We start from the raw sequence: 19,778 nt of genomic DNA, 5'->3' as shown, positions 1-19,778 counted from the left end.
TTTGATCTCTCTCTCTCTCTCGTGTTCTTGAGATGGTACGATCTTGATGTATCGCGAGCTTTGATATTATAGTTGGATCTTATGATGTTTCTCCCCCTCTACTCTCTTGTAATGGATTGAGTTTTCCCTTTGAAGTTATCTTATCGGATTGAGTCTTTAAGGATTTGAGAACACTTGATGTATGTCTTGCATGTCCTTATCTGTGGTGACAATGGGATATCACGTGATTCACTTGATGTATGTTTTGGTGATCAAATTGCGGGTTCCGTGACCTCGTGAACTTATGCATAGGGGTTGGCACACGTTTTCGTCTTGACTCTCCGGTAGAAACTTTGGGGCACTCTTTGAAGTTCTTTGTGTTGGTTGAATAGATGAATCTGAGATTGTGTGATGCATATCGTATAATCATACCCATGGATACTCGAGGTGACATTGGAGTATCTAGGTGACATTAGGGTTTTGGTTGATTTGTGTCTTAAGGTGTTATTCTAGTACGGACTCTATGATAGATCGAACGGAAAGAATAGCTTCATGTTATTTTACTACGGACTCTTGAATAGATCGATCCGAAAGAGTAACTTTGAGGTGGTTTCGTACCCTACAATAATCTCTTCGTTTGTTCTGCGCTATCAGTGACTTTGGAGTGACTCTTTGTTGCATGTTGAGGGATAGTTATGTGATCCAATTATGTTATTATTGTTGAGAGAACTTGCACTAGTGAAAGTATGAACCCTAGGCCTTGTTTCAACACATTGCAATACCGTTTACGCTCACTTTTATCGCTTGTTACCTTGCTGTTTTTATAATTTCAGATTACAAAACCTTTATCTACCATCCATATTGCACTTGTATCACCATCTCTTCGCCGAACTAGTGCACCTATACAATTTACCATTGTATTGGGTGTGTTGGGGACACAAGAGACTCTTTGTTATTTGGTTGCAGGGTTGGTTGAGAGAGACCATCTTCATCCTACGCCTCCCACGGATTGATAAACCTTAAGTCATCCACTTGAGGGAAATTTGCTATTGTCCTACAAACCTCTGCACTTGGAGGCCCAACAACGTCTACAAGAAGAAGGTTGCGTAGTAGACATCAGTGGTCGATGTGTGGAGTAATAGTAGTAGATGCAGAATCGTTCCGGTCTACTTGATACGGACGTGATGCCTATATTCATGATCATTGCCTTAGATATCATCATAACTATGCACTTTTGTATCAATTGCTCGGCAGTAATTTGTCCACCCACCGTAATACATGCTATCATGAGAGAAGCCACTAGTGAAACCTATGGCCCCCGGGTCTATTTTACATCATATTAGTTTCCCGTCAACTTGCCAAATTTTGTCACTGTTTATTTTGCAATCTTTACTTTCCAATCTATACAACAAAAATACCAAAAATATTTATCTTATTATCTTTATCAGATCACTTTTGCAAGCGGCCGTGAAGGGATTGACAATCCCTTTATCGCGTTGGTTGCAAGGTTCTTGATTGTTTGTGCAGGTACTAGGTGACTCGCGTGTAGTCTCCTACTGGATTGATACCTTGGTTCTCAAAAACTGAGGGAAATACTTACGCTACTTTGCTGCACCACCCTTTCCTCTTCAAGGAAAAACCAACGCATGCTCAAGAGGTAGCAAGCTCCATATCACTGGAAGAATCCTAGGCTTGGCGCTACGGAGCTTCAAGGCGGATCTCTGTTCGCTCTGCCTATCGCCTCCTTGTTAAGACCAAATGGCATCACGGGAAGATTGGCTTGAACACTGGCCAAGCTCGTCTGACATTGATGACACTCTCAAAAAGTGGTCTGATCTTTGGGTAATCAAGCTTTCATCCAAGGTAAAAAAATCACGTGGCAACTAGATCATGTGTCACTTCGCGTGGCGCCCACCTGTACGTTATGCAACTTTGCGGCTAATTCATGGTGCACTCTCTCATTGAGTGCGACATGGCGAAAACAGTCTCGGTGTTGTTGGGCGATGACATTGTGGAGTTTGTGCAAGCGGGGAACCAGGAGGATCCCAAGTTCTAGCTCCTTGATATTATTGACCTTGCATCTAATGTTGAGGTGGTCAAGGTCCTCGTCACATTATGGTGTACATGGTGGGCTCGTAGGAAGGCAATCTACGAGCAACAATTCCAGGGTCCACTCTTGACTTCATCCTTTATTTGACGATTTCTTGCGGACTTGGATATGCTACCAGCAAATAAATCCTACCAACATGGGCCGCCTCAACGGACGGCTAGAGAGGGATGGCAGGCACCGGCCGGGAATGCCAAGATCTAAGTTGATGGAGGATAGATAGAAGAGAAAGAAAAGGTGTCGTCAGTGCAATCTGACAAGATGTGGGTGATAAGTACCTTAGAGATTCATAAATAGTTTTTGATGGACATACTCACCTGGCGACCCTCGAAGCAATTGCATGCAGCGAGGCAATGTCACTTGCCCTTGATCTCAACCCAACAAAGCTACAAATTGCTGCAGATTACCTTCAAGTGGTTCGCAATATCAGAGAGGAGAACCCTTGTAGCTATGATGTGATTGTCAAGAAGATTCTTGCGAAGAAGGCGGTGTTCCAGGAAGTATGCAATATAGAAGTACATAACCTTATTATCGCTGCTACTTCTCTGGAGAGTGTGCGCCATGTTTGACTTGCCTCTCCTCACCTATACTTGTATCCCCATAAGCATCGTTAAGTAAAGATATATGGTTGGTCTCAGAAAATAGAGAGGAAATGCCTCCTTGCACATGCGATTCGAATCTGAGCCACAATCCACAAGGAACCTCATGATTTGAGCGCCATAAAGTATTGTGATGTATTTTCATGAAAGGATGCTTTGCATTATGAAAGATTGACAATATGTAGAGTGCTGAATAAAGCAGTGTTTCTTATGCAATACTAAATTTTGTTTAGAAGAAAGAAAGATGTTATACCCTGGTTTATCTTTCAGTGCTATTTGTAATGATTAGTGCATCCATTGCTTTTTAACTTGGTCAAATGATTAAAATTGAACTAAAAATGTAATGTAGAGTGTACTATGCACTATGGAAGAAACACTATATGTTGGATTGTATTATCCCTTGTATGTTCAACACAAATGATTTTGGCACAAATATAATGTGGAGTAGCACGGTGCTGGTTCGTTGGATAGGTGATCTTGGGTTCAAAAAAATAGAGAGGGAAATGCCTCCTTGCACATGCGATTCGAATCTGAGCCACAATCCACAAGGAACCTCATGATTTGAGCGCCATAAAGTATTGTGTTGTATTTTCAAGAAAGGATGCTTTGCATTATGAAAGATTGACAATATGTAGAGTGCTGAATAAAGCGGTGTTTCTTATGCTATACTAAATTTCGTTTAGAAGAAAGAAAGATGTTATACCGTGGTTTATCTTTCAGTGCTATTTGTAATGATTAGTGCATCCATTGTTTTTTAACTTGGTCAAATGATTAAAATTGAACTAAAAAATGTAATGTAAAGTGTACTATGCACTATGGAAGAAACCATATATGTTGGATTGTATTGTCCCTTGTATGTGCAACACAAATGATTTTGGCACAGATATAATGTGGAGTGGCACGGTGCTGGTTCGTTGGATAGGTGATCTTGGGTTCAAAAAAATAGAGAGGGAAATGCCTCCTCACATGCGATTCGAATCTGAGAAACAATCCACAAGGAACCTCATGATTTGAGCGCCATAAAGTATTGTGCTATATTTTCATGAAAGGATGCTTTGCATTATGATAGATTGACAGTATGTAGAGTGCTGAATAAAGCGGTGTTTCTTATGCAATACTAAATTTCGTTTAGAAGAAAAAAAGATGTTATACCGTGGTTTATCTTTCAGTGCTATTTGTAATGATTAGTGCATCCATTGCTTTTTAACTAGGTCAAATGATTAAAATTGAACTAAAAAATGTAATGTACAATGTACTATGCACTATGGAAGAAACACCATATGTTGGATTGTATTGTCCCTTGTATGTGCAGCACAAATGATTTTGGCACAGATATAATGTGGAGTGGCACGGTGCTGGTTCGTTGGATAGGTGACCTTGGGTTCAAAAAAAGCTCTCACAACATGAGACTTGTAACTAAAGCATCAACTAGTGACAAGCAAATGCTTCATCTTATCTATAAAAAATCTGAAGTCCTCTACAAAAGGATACGATCCCCTTAACAATCTAATTTTGGATCAATGCAAAGGTGAAGTCGTGCCCGAGGCTATAAGGAAAGTGACATTTGAGCCTTAATTTTGGATCAATGCAAAGGTGAAGTCTTGTCCGAGGCTATAAGGGAGAAAGTGACATTTGAGCCTAATTGAAGATTACGGCAAAATGTTTGTTTAGTTCAAAAATGCGTCTGTCGGGAGTGGATAGGTGATCTTGGGTTCAAAAAAATAGAGAGGGAAATGCCTCCTTGCACATGCGATTCGAATCTGAGAAACAATCCACAAGGAACCTCATGATTTGAGCGCCATAAAGTATTGTGTTGTATTTTCATGAAAGGATGCTTTGCATTATGAAAGATTGACAGTATGTAGAGTGCTGAATAAAGCGGTGTTTCTTATGCAAGACTAAATTTTGTTTAGAAGAAAAAAAGATGTTATACCGTGGTTTATCTTTCAGTGCTATTTGTAATGATTAGTGCATCCATTGCTTTTTAACTTGGTCAAATGATTAAGATTGAACTAAAAATGGTAATGTACAATGTACTATGCACTATGGAAGAAACACTATATGTTGGATTGTATTGTCCCTTGTATGTGCAGCACAAATGATTTTGGCACAGATATAATGTGGAGTGGCACGGTGCTGGTTCGTTGGATAGGTGATCTTGGGTTAAAAAAAAGCTCTCACAACATGAGACTTGTAACTAAAGCATCAACTAGTGACAAGCAAATGCTTCATCTTATCTAAAAAAAAATCTGAAGTCCTCTACAAAAGGATACGATCCCCTTAACAATCTAATTTTGGATCAATGCAAAGGTGAAGTCGTGCCCGAGGCTATAAGGAAAGTGACATTTGAGCCTTAATTTTGGATCAATGCAAAGGTGAAGTCTTGCCCGAGGCTATAAGGGAGAAAGTGACATTTGAGCCTAATTGAAGATTACGGCAAAATGTTTGTTTAGTTCAAAAATGTGTCTGCCGGGAGTGGATAGGTGATCTTGGGTTCAAAAAAATAGAGAGGGAAATGCCTCCTTGCACATGGGATTCGAATCTGAGAAACAATCCACAAGGAACCTCATGATTTGAGCGCCATAAAGTATTGTGCTGTATTTTCATGAAAGAATGCTTTGCATTATGAAAGATTGACAGTATGTAGAGTGCTGAATAAAGCGGTGTTTCTTATGCAAGACTAAATTTCGTTTAGAAGAAAAAAAGATGTTATACCGTGGTTTATCTTTCGGTGCTATTTGTAATGATTAGTGCATCCATTGCTTTTTAACTTGGTCAAATGATTAAGATTGAACTAAAAATGGTAATGTACAATGTACTATGCACTATGGAAGAAACACTATATGTTGGATTGTATTGTCCCTTGTATGTGCAGCACAAATGATTTTGGCACAGATATAGTGTGGAGTGGCACGGTGCTGGTTCGTTGGATAGGTGATCTTGGGTTCAAAAAAAGCTCTCACAACATGAGACTTGTAACTAAAGCATCAACTAGTGACAAGCAAATGCTTCATCTTATCTAAAAAAATCTGAAGTCCTCTACAAAAGGATACGATCCCCTTAACAATCTAATTTTGGATCAATGCAAAGGTGAAATTGTGCCCGAGGCTATAAGGAAAGTGACATTTGAGCCTTAATTTTGGATCAATGCAAAGGTGAAGTCGTGCCCGAGGCTTGTTTAGTTCAAAAAAATTGCGTCTGCCGGGAGTCGAACCCGGGTCTATTGCTTGGAAGGCAATTATCCTAACCGTTGGACTACAGACGCTTTGTTTGGTAAATTTAAAAGGGATAGTGATGAAATACGTAATGCCTTCTCCGCGAAATGTGTAAAGATTCCACTAGCCAGTGTAATGGCCATGAAGGCATTGATCCGTTCCTGCAAGTATGAAATAGAATCGAATTTGTGAGGAAACCTTTTGCATTCTGTCTGCACAAAATGTTTTGAGCAACATGCAAACGCTATTTCCTATCCTAGCGAGATGTATAATGTCACCAATGTTTCTTACTACTGTTCGTCGAATGAGACCGTTTGGTCGCAGATACTGTCAGAAGTATTCAGTTAGTGACTGCGGGATGAAGCCCTCGTGATGATAGGCCGTAGATCTAGCTGGATCGTGCGTGTGCATCGTCCGAGTTACAGAACTGCACAAGGGAGAAAGTGACTCTCCATGCAGAAAAAAAAGTGACTCCAGGGGAAAACTCAAAAAGTGCGTCTGCCGGGAGTCGAACCCGGGTCTATTGCTTGGAAGGCAATTATCCTAACCGTTGGACTACAGACGCGTTGATGTCTAAACTTAAAAGAAGGACTCCACAAACCATTCAGTGACCATAAGATATCACTAGCTAGTGCAGTGACCAAATAGAGCAGGAGACTTTTGCATTCTATCCGCACAAAATGTCTTCTGTTCAAGCGTGGTGTCTAGCTGAATCGTCGCGTGTGCGTCTGAGTTACAGAACTGCTACTGTATACTGTACACGCGTGACTACCCGATGTACGGCGCACAGTAAAGCCGGTGAAGGAAGCAGAACTGTTTCGTTTGGTAGCGGCAGGGGCAGCGCTCCTGTCCTGGAGCCCGAGCATCTGGCCCGGCCTCGGCGCAGCGCGGGCGCGTGCCGCAAGCTGCACGGAGACGTGAGATGCAGTGCCCCGGGGCCGGGGGCTCGGCTCACGTAGCCGCGGAAGAAGCGACCAAGCCCCCGTTTCTGTGCCGATTCGCGCGCGACAAACGGCGAAAGGGCCGGGAGGGCACATGGATGGCTAGAGGAATCCAGCGATCCTCTAGTCGCGTGACGGAGGCAGGCGCGCGCGGAGGCTGGGCGGGCGGGAGGACGGGGGATGCCTGCGGTTCACGGGGGGTACTGTGGATTGTAGCGCATTGCATGGCGTGATCCGTCGCTTGCCACCCGCTCTGATGGGACGTGCGGTAGCTACCACTCCTCCGGGCTCGGCAAATTTGACAATTTTGACCAATGGATAAAATCATTTCACAAAATAAACTGCCTCTAAAAATATTTCACCCAGCTGACTTTTTTAGTGGCGCCCGACAGGAAGGCGCCACACTATACTGTGCAACGCCTCATAGATAGGCGCTACACGCCTGGCTAGCGTCGCATCCGTGTGATAAGAAAATTACTAAGTCAGTGTGCAGCGCCTGAGAGCTAGGCGCCACACTATACAGTGGAGCGCCTAGCCTCTAGGCGTTGCACTAGTGGTTGCCTTCCACAGTGTAGCGCCTAGCCTCTAGGCATTGCACTAGTGGTTGCATACCAAATGAAGCAACCACTAGTGCAACGCCTAGAGGCTAGGCGCTCCACTGTATAGTGTGGCGCCTAGCTCTTAGGCGCTGCACATTGACTTAGTAATTTTTAGGCAGTCCGGGGTGCGACGCTGGCCAGGCATCTAGCGCCTATCTATGAGGCGTTGCACAGTGTAGTGTGACGTCTTTGTGTCGGGCGCCACTAAAAAAATCAGCTAAGTGAATTTTTTTTAAAAGCAGTTCATTTTGTGAAATGATTTCATCCACACATCAAAATTATCAAATTTGCCTCGGCGCTTTGCTTGCTCGTGCTGGCTGGACCTGGATCCATCATTCTCTGCTGGTCCCGTAGGATATCATGCTCATGCATGCATGCGGGATCCGGCGAGCCGGACACGGTGTGGCCGCGCACTTCTGGCAGCACAGCGCACGTAGAGCGTCGTTCATCGGCACATCAACTTTTCATGGCTCTGTTGTCTCCGGAATCTGCCATGGCACACTATCACAGAAGATCAACATTCTCTCATTGCCCGATCCAGCATGCCAGCAAAAGAGCAAAGCGTCATCCTAGGTACAGCCATTAGCCAGACATCACTCCGTGCTTCCAGTTCCGCTACCCCATCCCATTCCCACCCCGCGCGTACAAGCACCTTCCAACGGAGATCGATGGCCGCTGTTAAGCCCGCCTGCTCCGTTCCCGCCAATTCCGCCGACGCAGCCAAAACGGCGGCGGCGCCAGAGCCCGAGCAGCAGCTCCTGGAGGTGGCGGAGGAGGAGGTGGTCATCGACTTCAAGCCCAGCTCCAAGTGCCGCGTGGACCTCCGCCTCCGCTCGCTGCACCCGACGCTCCCCGTCGCCTTCAAGGTCCAGACCTCCTCCCCGCTCAAGTTCCTCGTCAGCCCGCCGCGCGGCGCCCTGCAGCCGCTCTCCACGGCCACCATCCGCGTCGTGCTCCGCCCGCAGCCGCACGCGCCGCCGTCCTTCCCGCGCTCCCGCGCCGACCGCTTCCTCGTCCTCTCCTCCCTCTCCGCCGCGCAACTCGACTCGGCGGCCTCCGTGCCCGGCGGCGCCGGCGTCGGCATCGGCGCCATCCGCCTTCGCGTGTTCTTCGGCGGGCCCTACCTCCTCCGCCTCGCCGCGGACGCCGGGGACTCCGCGGCCGTGCGCCTCATCCTGCGCCGGCAGCCGCACCTCCTGCCGGTCCTCAACCCCGAGGCGGCCGTGCCGGACGCCGAGCCGTGGGCGCCGCTGCACGCGGCTGCCGCGCGGGGCGACTGCGCAGAGGTGAGGAGGCTGGGGCAGGAGGCGCTCGCGGCGCGCGACAAGGACGGCAGGACGGCTCTGCACGTCGCGGCCGCGGCCGGCGAAGCAGAGGCGGTGGCAGAGCTGGTGGACATGGGAGCCGACTCCGCCGCGGCCGACGCTCGCGGGAGGACTCCGCTGGACGTGGCGCGAGAGAAGGGCTACGTAAGTACCTCTGTCCTTTTTGTACTGCCGTGTACTAGTAACTTCATGGCTTCGGAGCTTAGAATGGACAAAAATTGCACTTTGTGCTAGCGTAGTAAAAAACTAACAACCACGATCACAGTAAACAACCTTCTGTTGTCTTACTTGGACTCGAAGGTGGCAAGAACAGTTTGTCATGTCAGAAACGTAATTTGAAGATCTTGGCTGGTTTTGTCACGGACAGAACAGTGAGAGAATCAACTGTGGTTCCAGCGGGCTGGGTACTGTACGTATAACTTGGCTTATGTGGCTTGCGTCGTTGCGCTCGTGAACGACACACAGCATCCAATGTTCTTGGGACTTTTACAGTTTTACTCAAAACTTTCACTCCACATCTCTTGTCAGAATGTAACGACCAACGACGCTTTTCTTGCCGATTACGTGCAGAAGGAAGTGGTGGACGTGCTGCAGCGGTGGGAGCAGGTGATGACGGCGGCGAGGCGGGGCGACCTCCGGAGCCTCGAATTCCTCCTCAGCAAGCGCACGGGCCTCCGCGGCCGCGACCAGTACGGGCTGACGGCGCTCCACGTGGCCGCCATCAAGGGCCACTGCGACGCCATCGCCCTGCTGGCGGGGTCGGGGTGCATGGGCGTGGAGTGCGAGGACGTGGAAGGGCACCGGCCGCTGCACCTCGCCGTCGAGGGCGGCTGCGCCGACGCCGTCGACCTGCTGCTCGACATGGGCGCCGACGTCCACGCCAGGACCAAGCGGGGCGCCACGCCGCTCCAGATGGCCGACACCATGGGCTACGACGACATCTCGCAGCTGCTGCGCGGCCGGGGCGCCGACGAGGCGGCGGCGGCAGCAGGTGCTGACGCGCAGCTGTGCATCGCGTCGTCGTCTTCCTCGTCGATATCCTGTGCATAAGGCCTTCGTTTGCGTCTCCGATTCAGAGTTGATTGCAAAGACCATGTTAATACTGCACTGTATAGGTGACAGAAGTGATTACTGTATTTTTTTTCTGTGGCTGTTGATATATGGACTTAACAATAAGATGGGACTTTGCGTTCCCCTGAGCAGTTCTAAATTATTTGCATGTGCACAAAATATATTTTTTCTGAAACATTTTATGTTTTCTGCCCATGAATTAAGCTTTTTTTTACACCCATGCTTGTTTTTTGGCACCGCACTTCCTGATATTCATACTTTGCAAATAACACATTTCTATTCCCTGAAAGAGCCGATTACTCATAAATTTACTAATATGGAGACCAGATTGCTCAAACCAAAAAGCAGAATAGGTGATGTATGTGTACGAGACACACGACTCTCAGAATAAAATGCTAACGACTGGACCCTCCAATTTGTCGCAGGGTTGACTCGAATCGTTTTTTGGACTCACAGTACCTCTCCGAGTTATTCGGGAGCGTAACTGTCATTTTTAATTATTTTATTAAAGTAAATATTTATTTTGTAGTAAGAAATAAGGTCCTGTAGCTCAGTTGGTTAGAGTGTTGGTCTGATATGCCAAAGGTCACGGGTTCAAGCCCCGTCGGGACCAATTGCGATGACTGTTTTTTCATATAATTCTCCAGCACCTCAATGTTTCTTCTAGTTACCTGAAAGAGCCAATTACTAATAAATTTGCTAATCTGAAGACTAGATTGTTCAAACCAAAATGCAGAATAGGCATCAAGCCCTGTCAGGACCAATTGTTTTTTAATTGCGATTACTCTCTTTTCATATTCTCTAGACGCTCAATGTTTTTTCTAGTTACCTGAAAGAGCCAATTACTCATAATTTTGCTAATCTGAGGACTAGATTGCTCAAACCAGAAAGCAGAGTAGGCAGACTTTATTCGATGTTTCTATTCAAGAAAAGAAGAGCTTGAAGATAAAAACAATTATGCCTTTAAACTTATCATTTTGTTCTTCAAATGGGAAAGGGGCAGTTAGTAAATTCTTGTCAACTTTAATAGTTTCTAACTGAATCTGTAATGGTCGGCTAGGTGATGTATGCAACATACAGTTTCAGCAGTGGAACTGAGAGTCCTGGTGACTTCTTTTAACCAGAAAAATAATAATCTGTAATAATGATCTCAATAATGTACTTGTATTTAGAAGGTGAAGCTGTCACTTAACACTTCCCTATCCAGGGCGAATCTGGTGTACAACTATTCGGTCCCAATGGAATCCATACATCCTTCAGTAATCTAGTCTTTGTCATTGCTCACTAGTGGAAATTACACCTTCAAAAACGTAGCTTTTTTTTAGCGAACTTCAAAAACGTAGCTAACCCCAAATCCCCTGATCTTCTAGCTTCGCCACTGCTCCTATCTAGAAAATCACTCCAGAAACTGAGAATATACTCTTAGATACTAAAGTACACTACAAAAGACTGACTGAATATCAAAATACATGTCTGTTGTCACACCTTCCTTGCTTGACACAACCCGTCGAGGCGATTTTTCTCAGTTCCCTTTCCACTATAGGCATCCAAAATGTCCTCTTTTGCATCTTATCCAGGTAAATCATCAAACTTGGAGACTCAGCCTCTTCTCCCAGAACATGAACTTAATAATACTTTCCTGCATCAGGTAATTTCAGAGAATCAAATGTCAGCGAACAATAACCAGCACTCCAGTAGTACTCCAGTTTCAACAGGCAACCGAATAAGAACGGGATAGACAAGTACTTACTAGAAGAAGGTAATATCAGTGCTACAATAACACAAGACTTGACAATCTCAGCGCTTGTATACCAGGAACTTAGAATGAAGGAGCAAGGGCTTCGGGATTGACACATGATGGCCGCTTTGCATTGTAGTAGAAATAGGCAATCATTTGAACTAGTTCGTCAGCTGTTCTTATCTCTGTAAATACAATCCATGAAGACCATAATCAGATACAGTCAGAGTGAGTATCCTTTTTCTTATGACAAATCTTACGACAAATCTGACTAACCTTTTTCTCTGTATAGGATTTTGTTTCCTCTCAAGAACAGCAATTGCGGGCATTCTTTTGCTTGGAGTGCATATGCCAAGTCCCTCTCAATATTCAGATCAATCTTCACAGTCTGAAACACAGATAATATTTAACACTTGTTAGATTAGCAGAGCAAGCACGCCAGAGTTAATCGGATAGTAACCATGATATGATTCACTCACCCGTGGAGGTAGCCGATCTTTTGTATCCCAGTATACCTTTGTAGCCTTTTCCAATTCTTGAAGAAACCTCCAATTGTCAGCAGCCCTACAGAACACAATATTAAGCACACTACAATTGTAAACGGTGCTAATGAAGACTTAATTTCTCCGAGGCGACACAAAACATCAGTGAATCTTTATACCAAAGCCAATTTAAAGGCCAGCCAACCCTCTTTTGAGCCCATTGGATTCACCCCATGTTCCTAAAATTAATCCCCAATGGTTTACAGCTATACGGTAGACACTAGGAATGGACGAATGGCTTTACCTGTTGTAGCGCTCGAAGACTAGGACGATAAGGGGGCTGGGGTGGAAGGCGAAGCTCTCCCACTCCAAGCAGTTGATCTCCTTGACCCAGCCCCGGTCGACCTCTCCTTCCCAATCGATCTCCACGCCGTCCACCGTCACGTTCTTGATGGAGTGCTTGTCGAAGTACTCCGACGCTCGGACCCCCCACCCGACGTCGGCGTCCAGTGGCCAGCTCGGGTCCTCCTCCTCCACCACCGTCTTCTGCTCCCCGTCTTCCTCCCCGGGCTTCTCGCCGGAAGCCAGCTCCTCCTCCTCCTTTGGCTTCAGGATGTCGCCTTTGCCTTGGAGGACCTCGGGGTCGCGCTCCTGGATGGAGGCGAAGACCTGCTCGAGGCGGTCGCGGACGAAGTCCTCCACGGCGGCCGCCTCGCTTCGGCGACCGCGGCGTGGTTTGCGGGGCTTCGTTGTGGGGAACTCCGCGGTGGCGCCTTCGGGATTCTGGGGGCCGGCGCGGGGTTCGCGCTTAAAGGGTTTCGGGGCCGTGGTTGGACTGGGAGTCCTTCGCGCCGGCGGCGGCGGCTGTGGCGGCGGCGTGGCGGAGGAAGCGAGGAGGCGTTTGGGGCCGCGGTGGCCATGGCTGCGCCGGGTGGGGTTTAAGCCGGTGGCCGGGGCCGAGGGTTTAAGAGGGAGGAGAGCGGGGAGACGAAGCATTGCGCGCGGGGAGGACGGCCGAAGCCGACGGAGAAGAAAGGGAGCTGGGTTCCAGTGGCTACCGGCTGCGCTGGTGGATGCTATCCGAGTTTTGCCACTGCCGCTGCCCGGTGTCCCCTCTCACCGTTGAATTTCCTGCTACCTTCTTTTGAGAAAAAGAATACTGCTGCTTTTTTTTCGATTTTTTTTTACTTTCGATCTATCCATCATCTGTCAAGGCAGTACAAACAACACTAAACGTAAAAATTAGACCAGCCTCTTGGGTTGTGGAAATATAAAAACATAGAAATAGACATTTGATCTCCATCAAAGTCCGCATTGAAACCCTTACACATTAATGGGTGTAAAGAAATAGTACGCCCCTCTACTAAAGTGGGTTGAAAGGCCTGTATGCCTAATCTATGCAGGGTAGGTGCTCTATTTAACAGTACAGGATGTCCCGCATAACTTCTTGAAGGTTCGAATTGATCATTCAATCGATCTAGGAATCATGCATGGCACAAGGTAAAGGATGGAATGAGACATCTGATAAAGAGTCTAGAATGACCTTTCCCGATCTTTTGAAGGGTAAGAATAAGAACTCTGTTGTATCGATGAATAAGTAACATGGTTAATGAGGAGGGGGTATGCATCTTATCATCTTCTATTCGAGAATAATAAACGATCGAGAAAGGCTGCACATGAATCTTACTCTAGAAAGGTTGATTTCATCATTTCTAGGTATACCCTCTCCCTTTTCTACGAAGGTTTGCTGCTCCGCCTGCACCAGTGAATTATTCTATTCTTCTCCTTTGGTTCAGTGTGTGGGGAAATCAGAATTCACCATTGAATCCTGTGGATCAGCTCCCTTACATAATAATATTTCACTGTATCAGCTACGAGGGGAAAATCTGATTAGATCGAGCACCAGTGATTTCGTATCCGGTCAAAATCTTGGCTAATTGATCGAAGTGGGTAGCTCCAGTAGACCCATAGATCATGGAACAAATAGGGTGGGTAGGCCCAACCACCACACTACACGTATAGACGCGAACCCCCCTCCTTACCGTACGTGCGACTCTCGAATTACTGAGCTACCCCGCTCTTTTTTCTTCTAATTCCCTTCTAAGATCCTCCGACTTAAACAAGTCAAGAGCATGCTCGTGCTCAGCTCTTTCGAGACTTGCCTTGCTCTTGGGGATTTCTTCCCCCTGGGTTGAAGAAGGAATCTATGTTCTTGGAAGCAAAGAAAGAACTTCGGTATTCCGACCTTATCTTTTTGCTCAAAGAACGAATCAAACCCCTTGTCGAAGCCCTTTATGATATATAACCCTGGATCGAGACAGATTTGGGGCGGCTGAACCCACTTAAGCTGGGATTTTTCTTGGAAAGTTTCGGGAAGAAATTGAAATGGAATAATATAGATTCATACAGAGGAAAAGGTTCTCTATTGATGCAAACGATGTACCTAGAGGATAGGGATAGAGGAAGAGGAAAAAATCGAAATGCAAAAGAGAAATCGCCGTATACTAGGCCCTCCAACTTCTTAAGAGGTTTATCTAAAAGATTCGCGATATAACTAGGAAGACCTTTCAAATACCACGCATGAGTCACGGGACATGCAAGTTTGACGTATCCCATTTGATATCTTCGTATCCGAGAATCCACAAATTCTACCCCGCATTTTTGGCAAAATCTTTCGTCTTCGTTTTCAGCTCCCGTCGGCAGGCAAAGCCCGAAGGAAGGCTGCTATCCCCTCGGCCTTCTTCCTTTTCGATGAAAAACAAATCGACATCTCAATCTCCGAAAGCGTTTTCCTTACCCAGCTAATATCCCCCCCTTCGTCGAGCCTTTCCTTTAGTGGTAAGGGATATGCACCTTATCTGAACGTCGGCAGGCATAGAAAAAACCACAGAATTGAGATGTCATGTGCCACGAAATTCTACTTCGTCCTAAAGCAGCGACAAGTAATATAAACCGAAGGAGGGGATACATGATTTTAAACCTTTTTCTTTTTGCAGTGACTGCCTTTGGATGGTGTACATGAAAAGAACCACATGAATTTTGAAGGATTGAGAAGAGAGAAATAGAATGAAAAATACGTTGGACTTCTCAAAAGAAAAATAAGTAAATGTTTGAGGTCATGTTAGACTTCCTAAGGAATGGGGGCATAAGAATGGGTTATTAGTTAGGAGAAATTCCTCCAAAGAAGCCCTAAGAAATGGAGTGTCATGTCTTCATGTATTAAAATGCATGAATTTGAATGGAAGAGTGTTTGATAGTAGATGATAAAAGAATTTGATAGTACAGGACAAACAAAGAAACTCTACAAGTGGTTTGAATGGATTATTTTTTTCTCCAAAATATAATACAAATGAATCCTATGAATAATTCTTAAGAATTTCAATCTTGCGAATCAAATAATCACCATAGGAAAATTCCTAAGGTCTAAATCCTCTAGAAATCCTATGAAATTTCTTTGAACCAAAGGAGCCCTGAAAGCTCATACGTTATCTCACAGGAGATCTCACGCTAGCCTCAAGTATATGATCATTAGTGGATTATGTTTACTGCAACTTATATATTTCTATATCACGTCGTCGTGGCTTACTACGACTTTGTTAGAATGTATTTCTCTCAGCCTAGGAATTATTATATCTTTCTAGTTTCTACAAAATCTTTGTGTTACATGCATGAGTTTTTTCCTTTCTTGAAACATGTAGATATGGGTTTTCACCAAGTTATGATATCATGATTATATGATCATCTTTGTTATATCTTTCCTTCTCCCTCTGTTCGAGCTACCAACGCGTTTTATATTTAGGAACAGGGGTAGTACTTACTAGCAATGTGTCCATACGTTACATCAGTCTCAAAATAGATCGGCACATGCTTAAAACATGAAATACAGTTAAATAGTTTATACAAACACTCAAACACTTTAGGTTTCGTCTTGATTTGGGTTCGTACATGCATTATTGTTCATTTGGGTGCACATGCCAACTATTTTATGCCTACTCTTTTTCACAAAAAAAATCCCACATAAAAGAGCAAAGAACGGTCAGTAAACTGCCAACTCGAACAAATACACTCGTGGGACCATTAACATTCACAAACAAACAAATACACTTCTACCCACATGTGGGACTAGCGCTTTCCATGAGACATAAATAAAACATTACTCACAAGTGTGGCTCATCGCAAAAAAACAAGTACACTGCTACTTTCATATGAGACAGATACTTTGTAGAAGGTACACACAACAAATTCAGAAATGCGACTTCAACTCAAGATCATGCTCTTGTTCCCAGTTTGTCTTTCCAATCAAATTCTTCCAATTTTATATCACGGAGAAAGAGAGTGAAGAAATTGTAATTTCAAAAGGGTGATAGACCTTGTCCTTCTACCCGATCCACGAGCTTGTGCAGTCAACTTACTAAAGTTCATTATTCTATGTTTCAAAAATCAAAATGTTGTGCCCTGCAAATACCCACTATATTTAAAAGTCTCCATTGTCTGCCGCATGATCTTTTGTTGTATTTTTGCTTCTTTTTAATCTTTAACCGTATACAACTGCCATAGGACATCAATGTATTTTGACGATTTCCTAACTTAGTAACCTAACTCCTCGAATGTTATAGTTTCACATTAATACATGGGCATTGTGCTAGTACAACTAGAAATCCCACTCCGAGTATCATCAATACAAGAACAGTCATAGTGCTTAGATGAATTGCCGATATATAAGGAAATGTGCTTGCTCCCGAAGCAAGAAGGGAACCGACCAAGATTTAGTAAATCTCACAAGTGTCGTGTCATTTTATTTTATTTAGCAAATCTGATATCCAACTGACGACTGCAAGTTTGCAACTTTTTTCGTAGAACCTACATATCTTCAAAAAGAATCGGTTAGCTGTTTTTTGAATGGATGTTGTTCCGAACTTTGTTTTGCAGTATGCCACGATGGCACTGGGTGCGTCTTTACTCGCCTTTAGCGAGACAGAAGAATGGCTTGCCTCAAGGAATGCCTCATCTTGCTTGGTTTGGGTCAGCCCAGTTCGGTTCGTTGATCAAATCATATTCGTTTGGTTCTTTTGTAGGTTTGTTTCATTCGGTTCATTGGTAGGTTCGTTCCCTATTTCTGTTATTTATATATGGATCATTTTAGACAAAACATTTCTATAGTTTTAAAAGTGTTTTAAAAATTTATTCAGGGAAAAATGTAAAGTTTTCATATAATTCAAAGTAGTAGTAATGAAATTTGAAAAAAAAAGTAACACATTTAAGAATAGCTACAAGAATTTTTTAAAATATATTCATGTAATGTCAAAAATCAAGTAATTTGCAGAAAATGTTTGTATCATTTTAAAAATTCTTCATTGCATTTAAAAAATGTTCACCTAGTTTCAAAATATGTTTGTGACATTTTTAAAAATGTTCATACAATTGTTTTTGTCTTTTTGAGTAATTTTGGGAAAAAGTTCGTACCATTCAAAAAAAGTTCAGAACATTTAACAAAAAACGTTTGGACGTTTTAAAAATATTTTCATAACAATTAAAGAAAATGTTCACCATTTGTTTAAACAATGTTAATGTGCATTTGTAAAAAATTTAATTTTATTCAAAAACCAGTCAACCCTTATTTACAAAATGTTCACCATGTATATAAAAAATGCCCGACCTATACATAATAAATGTTGAATATACATTTCGCAAATGTTTGACAAGTATTCATAGAAATATTAATATGTATTTGAAAAACATTCAACGTGTATCCACAAAATGTTTAGCGTGTGTATAAAAAATCTTCAACATGTATTCAATTTTTTCACATGGATTAAAAAATATAAAAACTTAAAATAAAATTAATAAATGTCAATAAAAAATAAAATATTAAAGCAAAAAACCCAATAAAATTGACAATAAAAGCATAAGAGAAGAACCGTCCAAACCTTCCCAAACCTGGCGGAAGGTTCCCAAAACTAGTGACTACAGTACATAGAAGATCCCTCAAAGCAAAATAACAAATATTATTGGGCTACCCATTGTAGTGCGTTGAAGGCGAGATGAGCATCCATCTCACAATAAACGAGACATAAAAAAGAAAGCTCTGACGATTTCCAATAGCTTGTCATGTTGTGTCCTAAACTCCTAGGCTTTGTACTTTTGTTTAACTGAAGGTCTATTTTCACCCCTTCAGTTCAGGCGAATACCCACCTACACAATTATTTCAGGCCGATGACCATTAAAACTAGAGCTTAAAATTGTGTGCAAGACACCTGGACCGGTGGCTGATGTTGTTTCTTATTTTTTTGCGAGGTAGATTTCACATCGAACTATTGTAACAGTTGTTTCAGGCTAATGATGTTGTTTCTTATTGTGGTAGATTTCATTATTTTACTTATAGGATTTCTAACACACAGAAATAGAAAAAAACACAGGAATATACTGTCATATCATGTTTAATGCTACAAAATTTCATTGATGTTTGATTTCATAGAAAAACAAATTAGAAGTATAACCAAGAAGTTGGAGTGGATGAAATATTTCAGGTGGATTTTATAAGTATATGTTAGATATGATTAGCGTTGAACCATTGAAATATGATGTCCTGTTGCAACACACACACATAGCCTAACTAGAGGTCCATATACGTGAGGTTTGATATGTGATTTTTGAATTCTTTATGGGCTTGAGGTCCATGAATCGAACAATTATTGAATATTCGCATAGGCCCATATATGGCTTCATGACATGGTGCAAAACCTATTTGACGCTCCCTGCATCAAAGTGTCCGGCGCACGGACAGGGAAATCCCTCAGCGTAAAAAATGGGCCAGTCCACTTTACCACAACGACCAGCCGGTTTTTGGCAACCTTCTAGAAAATTTTAACTTCTTTTACTTCTTTCCGGTTTATTTCCTTTTTAGTTTTTTTCTGCTTCTGTTTTTTTCCTTTTACTTTTTAAAAATACTATTCAGAAATTTTCAAAAAATGTTCATGTTTCTAAAAGTTTGTTCAAAATTTCAGTAAGTATTTGTGTTTTTGAATTTTGTTCATCAATTCAAAAACTATTCGCATTGTTTCTTGGAATTCCAAGGTATGTTAGTGTCTTTTAAAAATTGTTTAGAATGTCAAAAAAATGTTCACATTTTCAACTTTTATTTCAAACTAAAAAATGTTCCTGTGTCCGGAAAATGTTTGGGAATTTCAAAAGCAAATTGCGCTTTCCAAAATTGTTCAGAATTTCAGAAAAATGTTCCCAGTATCAAGTTTTGTTCTCAATTTTTTTTATAAAATTGTGGATTGGAAAAATGCTCATGTTTTCAAAAAATGTCGGTTATTTCAAAAACTATCACCGTCTTTTAAAAAATATTCACGTTTAAAAAAAAAGAAATTTCTTTAAAAAATATATGTTTGAAATTTCAAGAAATGTTTTAGATCTATCGCCGACGATAGAGAACACTTTGCGCTAGCTATTATTGAACCGGGGCCATCAGGTTCTGTGTCTAGCGACCAGTGCTCACTAGCGGGAGGTTCAGGATTCGATCCCTCATACACGCGCATGCATTTCTTAGCACCCGTCGTATATATGAGGTCCCAATTTTTTGGGGGCTATTTAGTCTGCAACTAAAGTTACCTTAGGTTGCCACATTTAAAATTAGACAAGTTTTACCAACTTAGGATAGTGTTTGCTTCAAGCCTCACCTTAGGCAAAATGTTTTCTGTCATACTAGAGCCTCACATC

At 43.1% G+C, this 19,778-nt stretch overlaps 2 protein-coding genes and 3 non-coding genes across 6 annotated transcripts; 2 read left to right on the top strand and 3 right to left on the bottom strand.

Annotated features, from left to right (window-relative positions):
* Positions 1-5,878: 5,878 nt before the first annotated feature.
* TRNAG-UCC (transfer RNA glycine (anticodon UCC)) lies at positions 5,879-5,950 on the bottom strand. Its single transcript has one exon. It is a non-coding gene; the product is annotated as a tRNA-Gly (tRNA).
* A 443-nt stretch (positions 5,951-6,393) lies between these two features.
* Positions 6,394-6,465, bottom strand: TRNAG-UCC (transfer RNA glycine (anticodon UCC)). The gene has a single exon. It is a non-coding gene; the product is annotated as a tRNA-Gly (tRNA).
* Positions 6,466-7,741: 1,276 nt separating this feature from the next.
* Positions 7,742-9,959, top strand: LOC123079624 (protein VAPYRIN). The gene is made up of 2 exons (XM_044502419.1): positions 7,742-8,909; positions 9,336-9,959. The coding sequence occupies exons 1-2, from the start codon at positions 7,983-7,985 to the stop codon at positions 9,813-9,815; spliced, it is 1,407 nt and encodes a 468-aa protein (XP_044358354.1). The 5' UTR covers positions 7,742-7,982; the 3' UTR covers positions 9,816-9,959.
* A 416-nt stretch (positions 9,960-10,375) lies between these two features.
* TRNAI-GAU (transfer RNA isoleucine (anticodon GAU)) lies at positions 10,376-10,449 on the top strand. Its single transcript has one exon. It is a non-coding gene; the product is annotated as a tRNA-Ile (tRNA).
* Positions 10,450-10,981: 532 nt separating this feature from the next.
* Positions 10,982-13,173, bottom strand: LOC123079625 (thioredoxin-like fold domain-containing protein MRL7 homolog, chloroplastic). 2 transcript variants are annotated; one of them, XM_044502421.1, is made up of 6 exons: positions 12,361-13,173; positions 12,054-12,138; positions 11,851-11,962; positions 11,587-11,759; positions 11,322-11,475; positions 10,982-11,224 (listed from the first exon to the last, which is right to left on the bottom strand). In XM_044502421.1, the coding sequence occupies exons 1-4, from the start codon at positions 13,050-13,052 to the stop codon at positions 11,656-11,658; spliced, it is 993 nt and encodes a 330-aa protein (XP_044358356.1). In that variant the 5' UTR covers positions 13,053-13,173; the 3' UTR covers positions 10,982-11,224; positions 11,322-11,475; positions 11,587-11,655. The 2 variants fall into 2 exon arrangements, with proteins under 2 accessions (XP_044358356.1, XP_044358355.1); XM_044502420.1 differs by having other exon boundaries at positions 10,982-11,475.
* Between the last annotated feature and the right edge of the window lie 6,605 nt (positions 13,174-19,778).

The sequence above is a fragment of the Triticum aestivum genome, chromosome 3D (assembly GCF_018294505.1).
Source record: "Triticum aestivum cultivar Chinese Spring chromosome 3D, IWGSC CS RefSeq v2.1, whole genome shotgun sequence".
Classification (NCBI taxonomy): Eukaryota; Viridiplantae; Streptophyta; class Magnoliopsida; order Poales; family Poaceae; genus Triticum; species Triticum aestivum.
Note: the sequence above shows the minus strand (reverse complement) of the source record. Positions and strands in the feature narration are given on the sequence as shown.

Bases quoted from the DNA above. Each gene is read 5' to 3' on its own strand.
- LOC123079625 (XM_044502420.1), bottom strand. From the start codon at position 13,052: ATGCTTCGTCTCCCCGCTCTCCTCCCTCTTAAACCCTCGGCCCCGGCC. The intron at 12,139-12,360 runs GTAAAGCCATTC...TGTGTTCTGTAG, and splicing joins GTCTTCGAGCGCTACAACAG to GGCTGCTGACAATTGGAGGT. The intron at 11,963-12,053 runs GTGAGTGAATCA...TCTGTGTTTCAG, and splicing joins AAGATCGGCTACCTCCACGG to ACTGTGAAGATTGATCTGAA.
- LOC123079624 (XM_044502419.1), top strand. From the start codon at position 7,983: ATGCCAGCAAAAGAGCAAAGCGTCATCCTAGGTACAGCCATTAGCCAG. The intron at 8,910-9,335 runs GTAAGTACCTCT...GATTACGTGCAG, and splicing joins TGGCGCGAGAGAAGGGCTAC to AAGGAAGTGGTGGACGTGCT.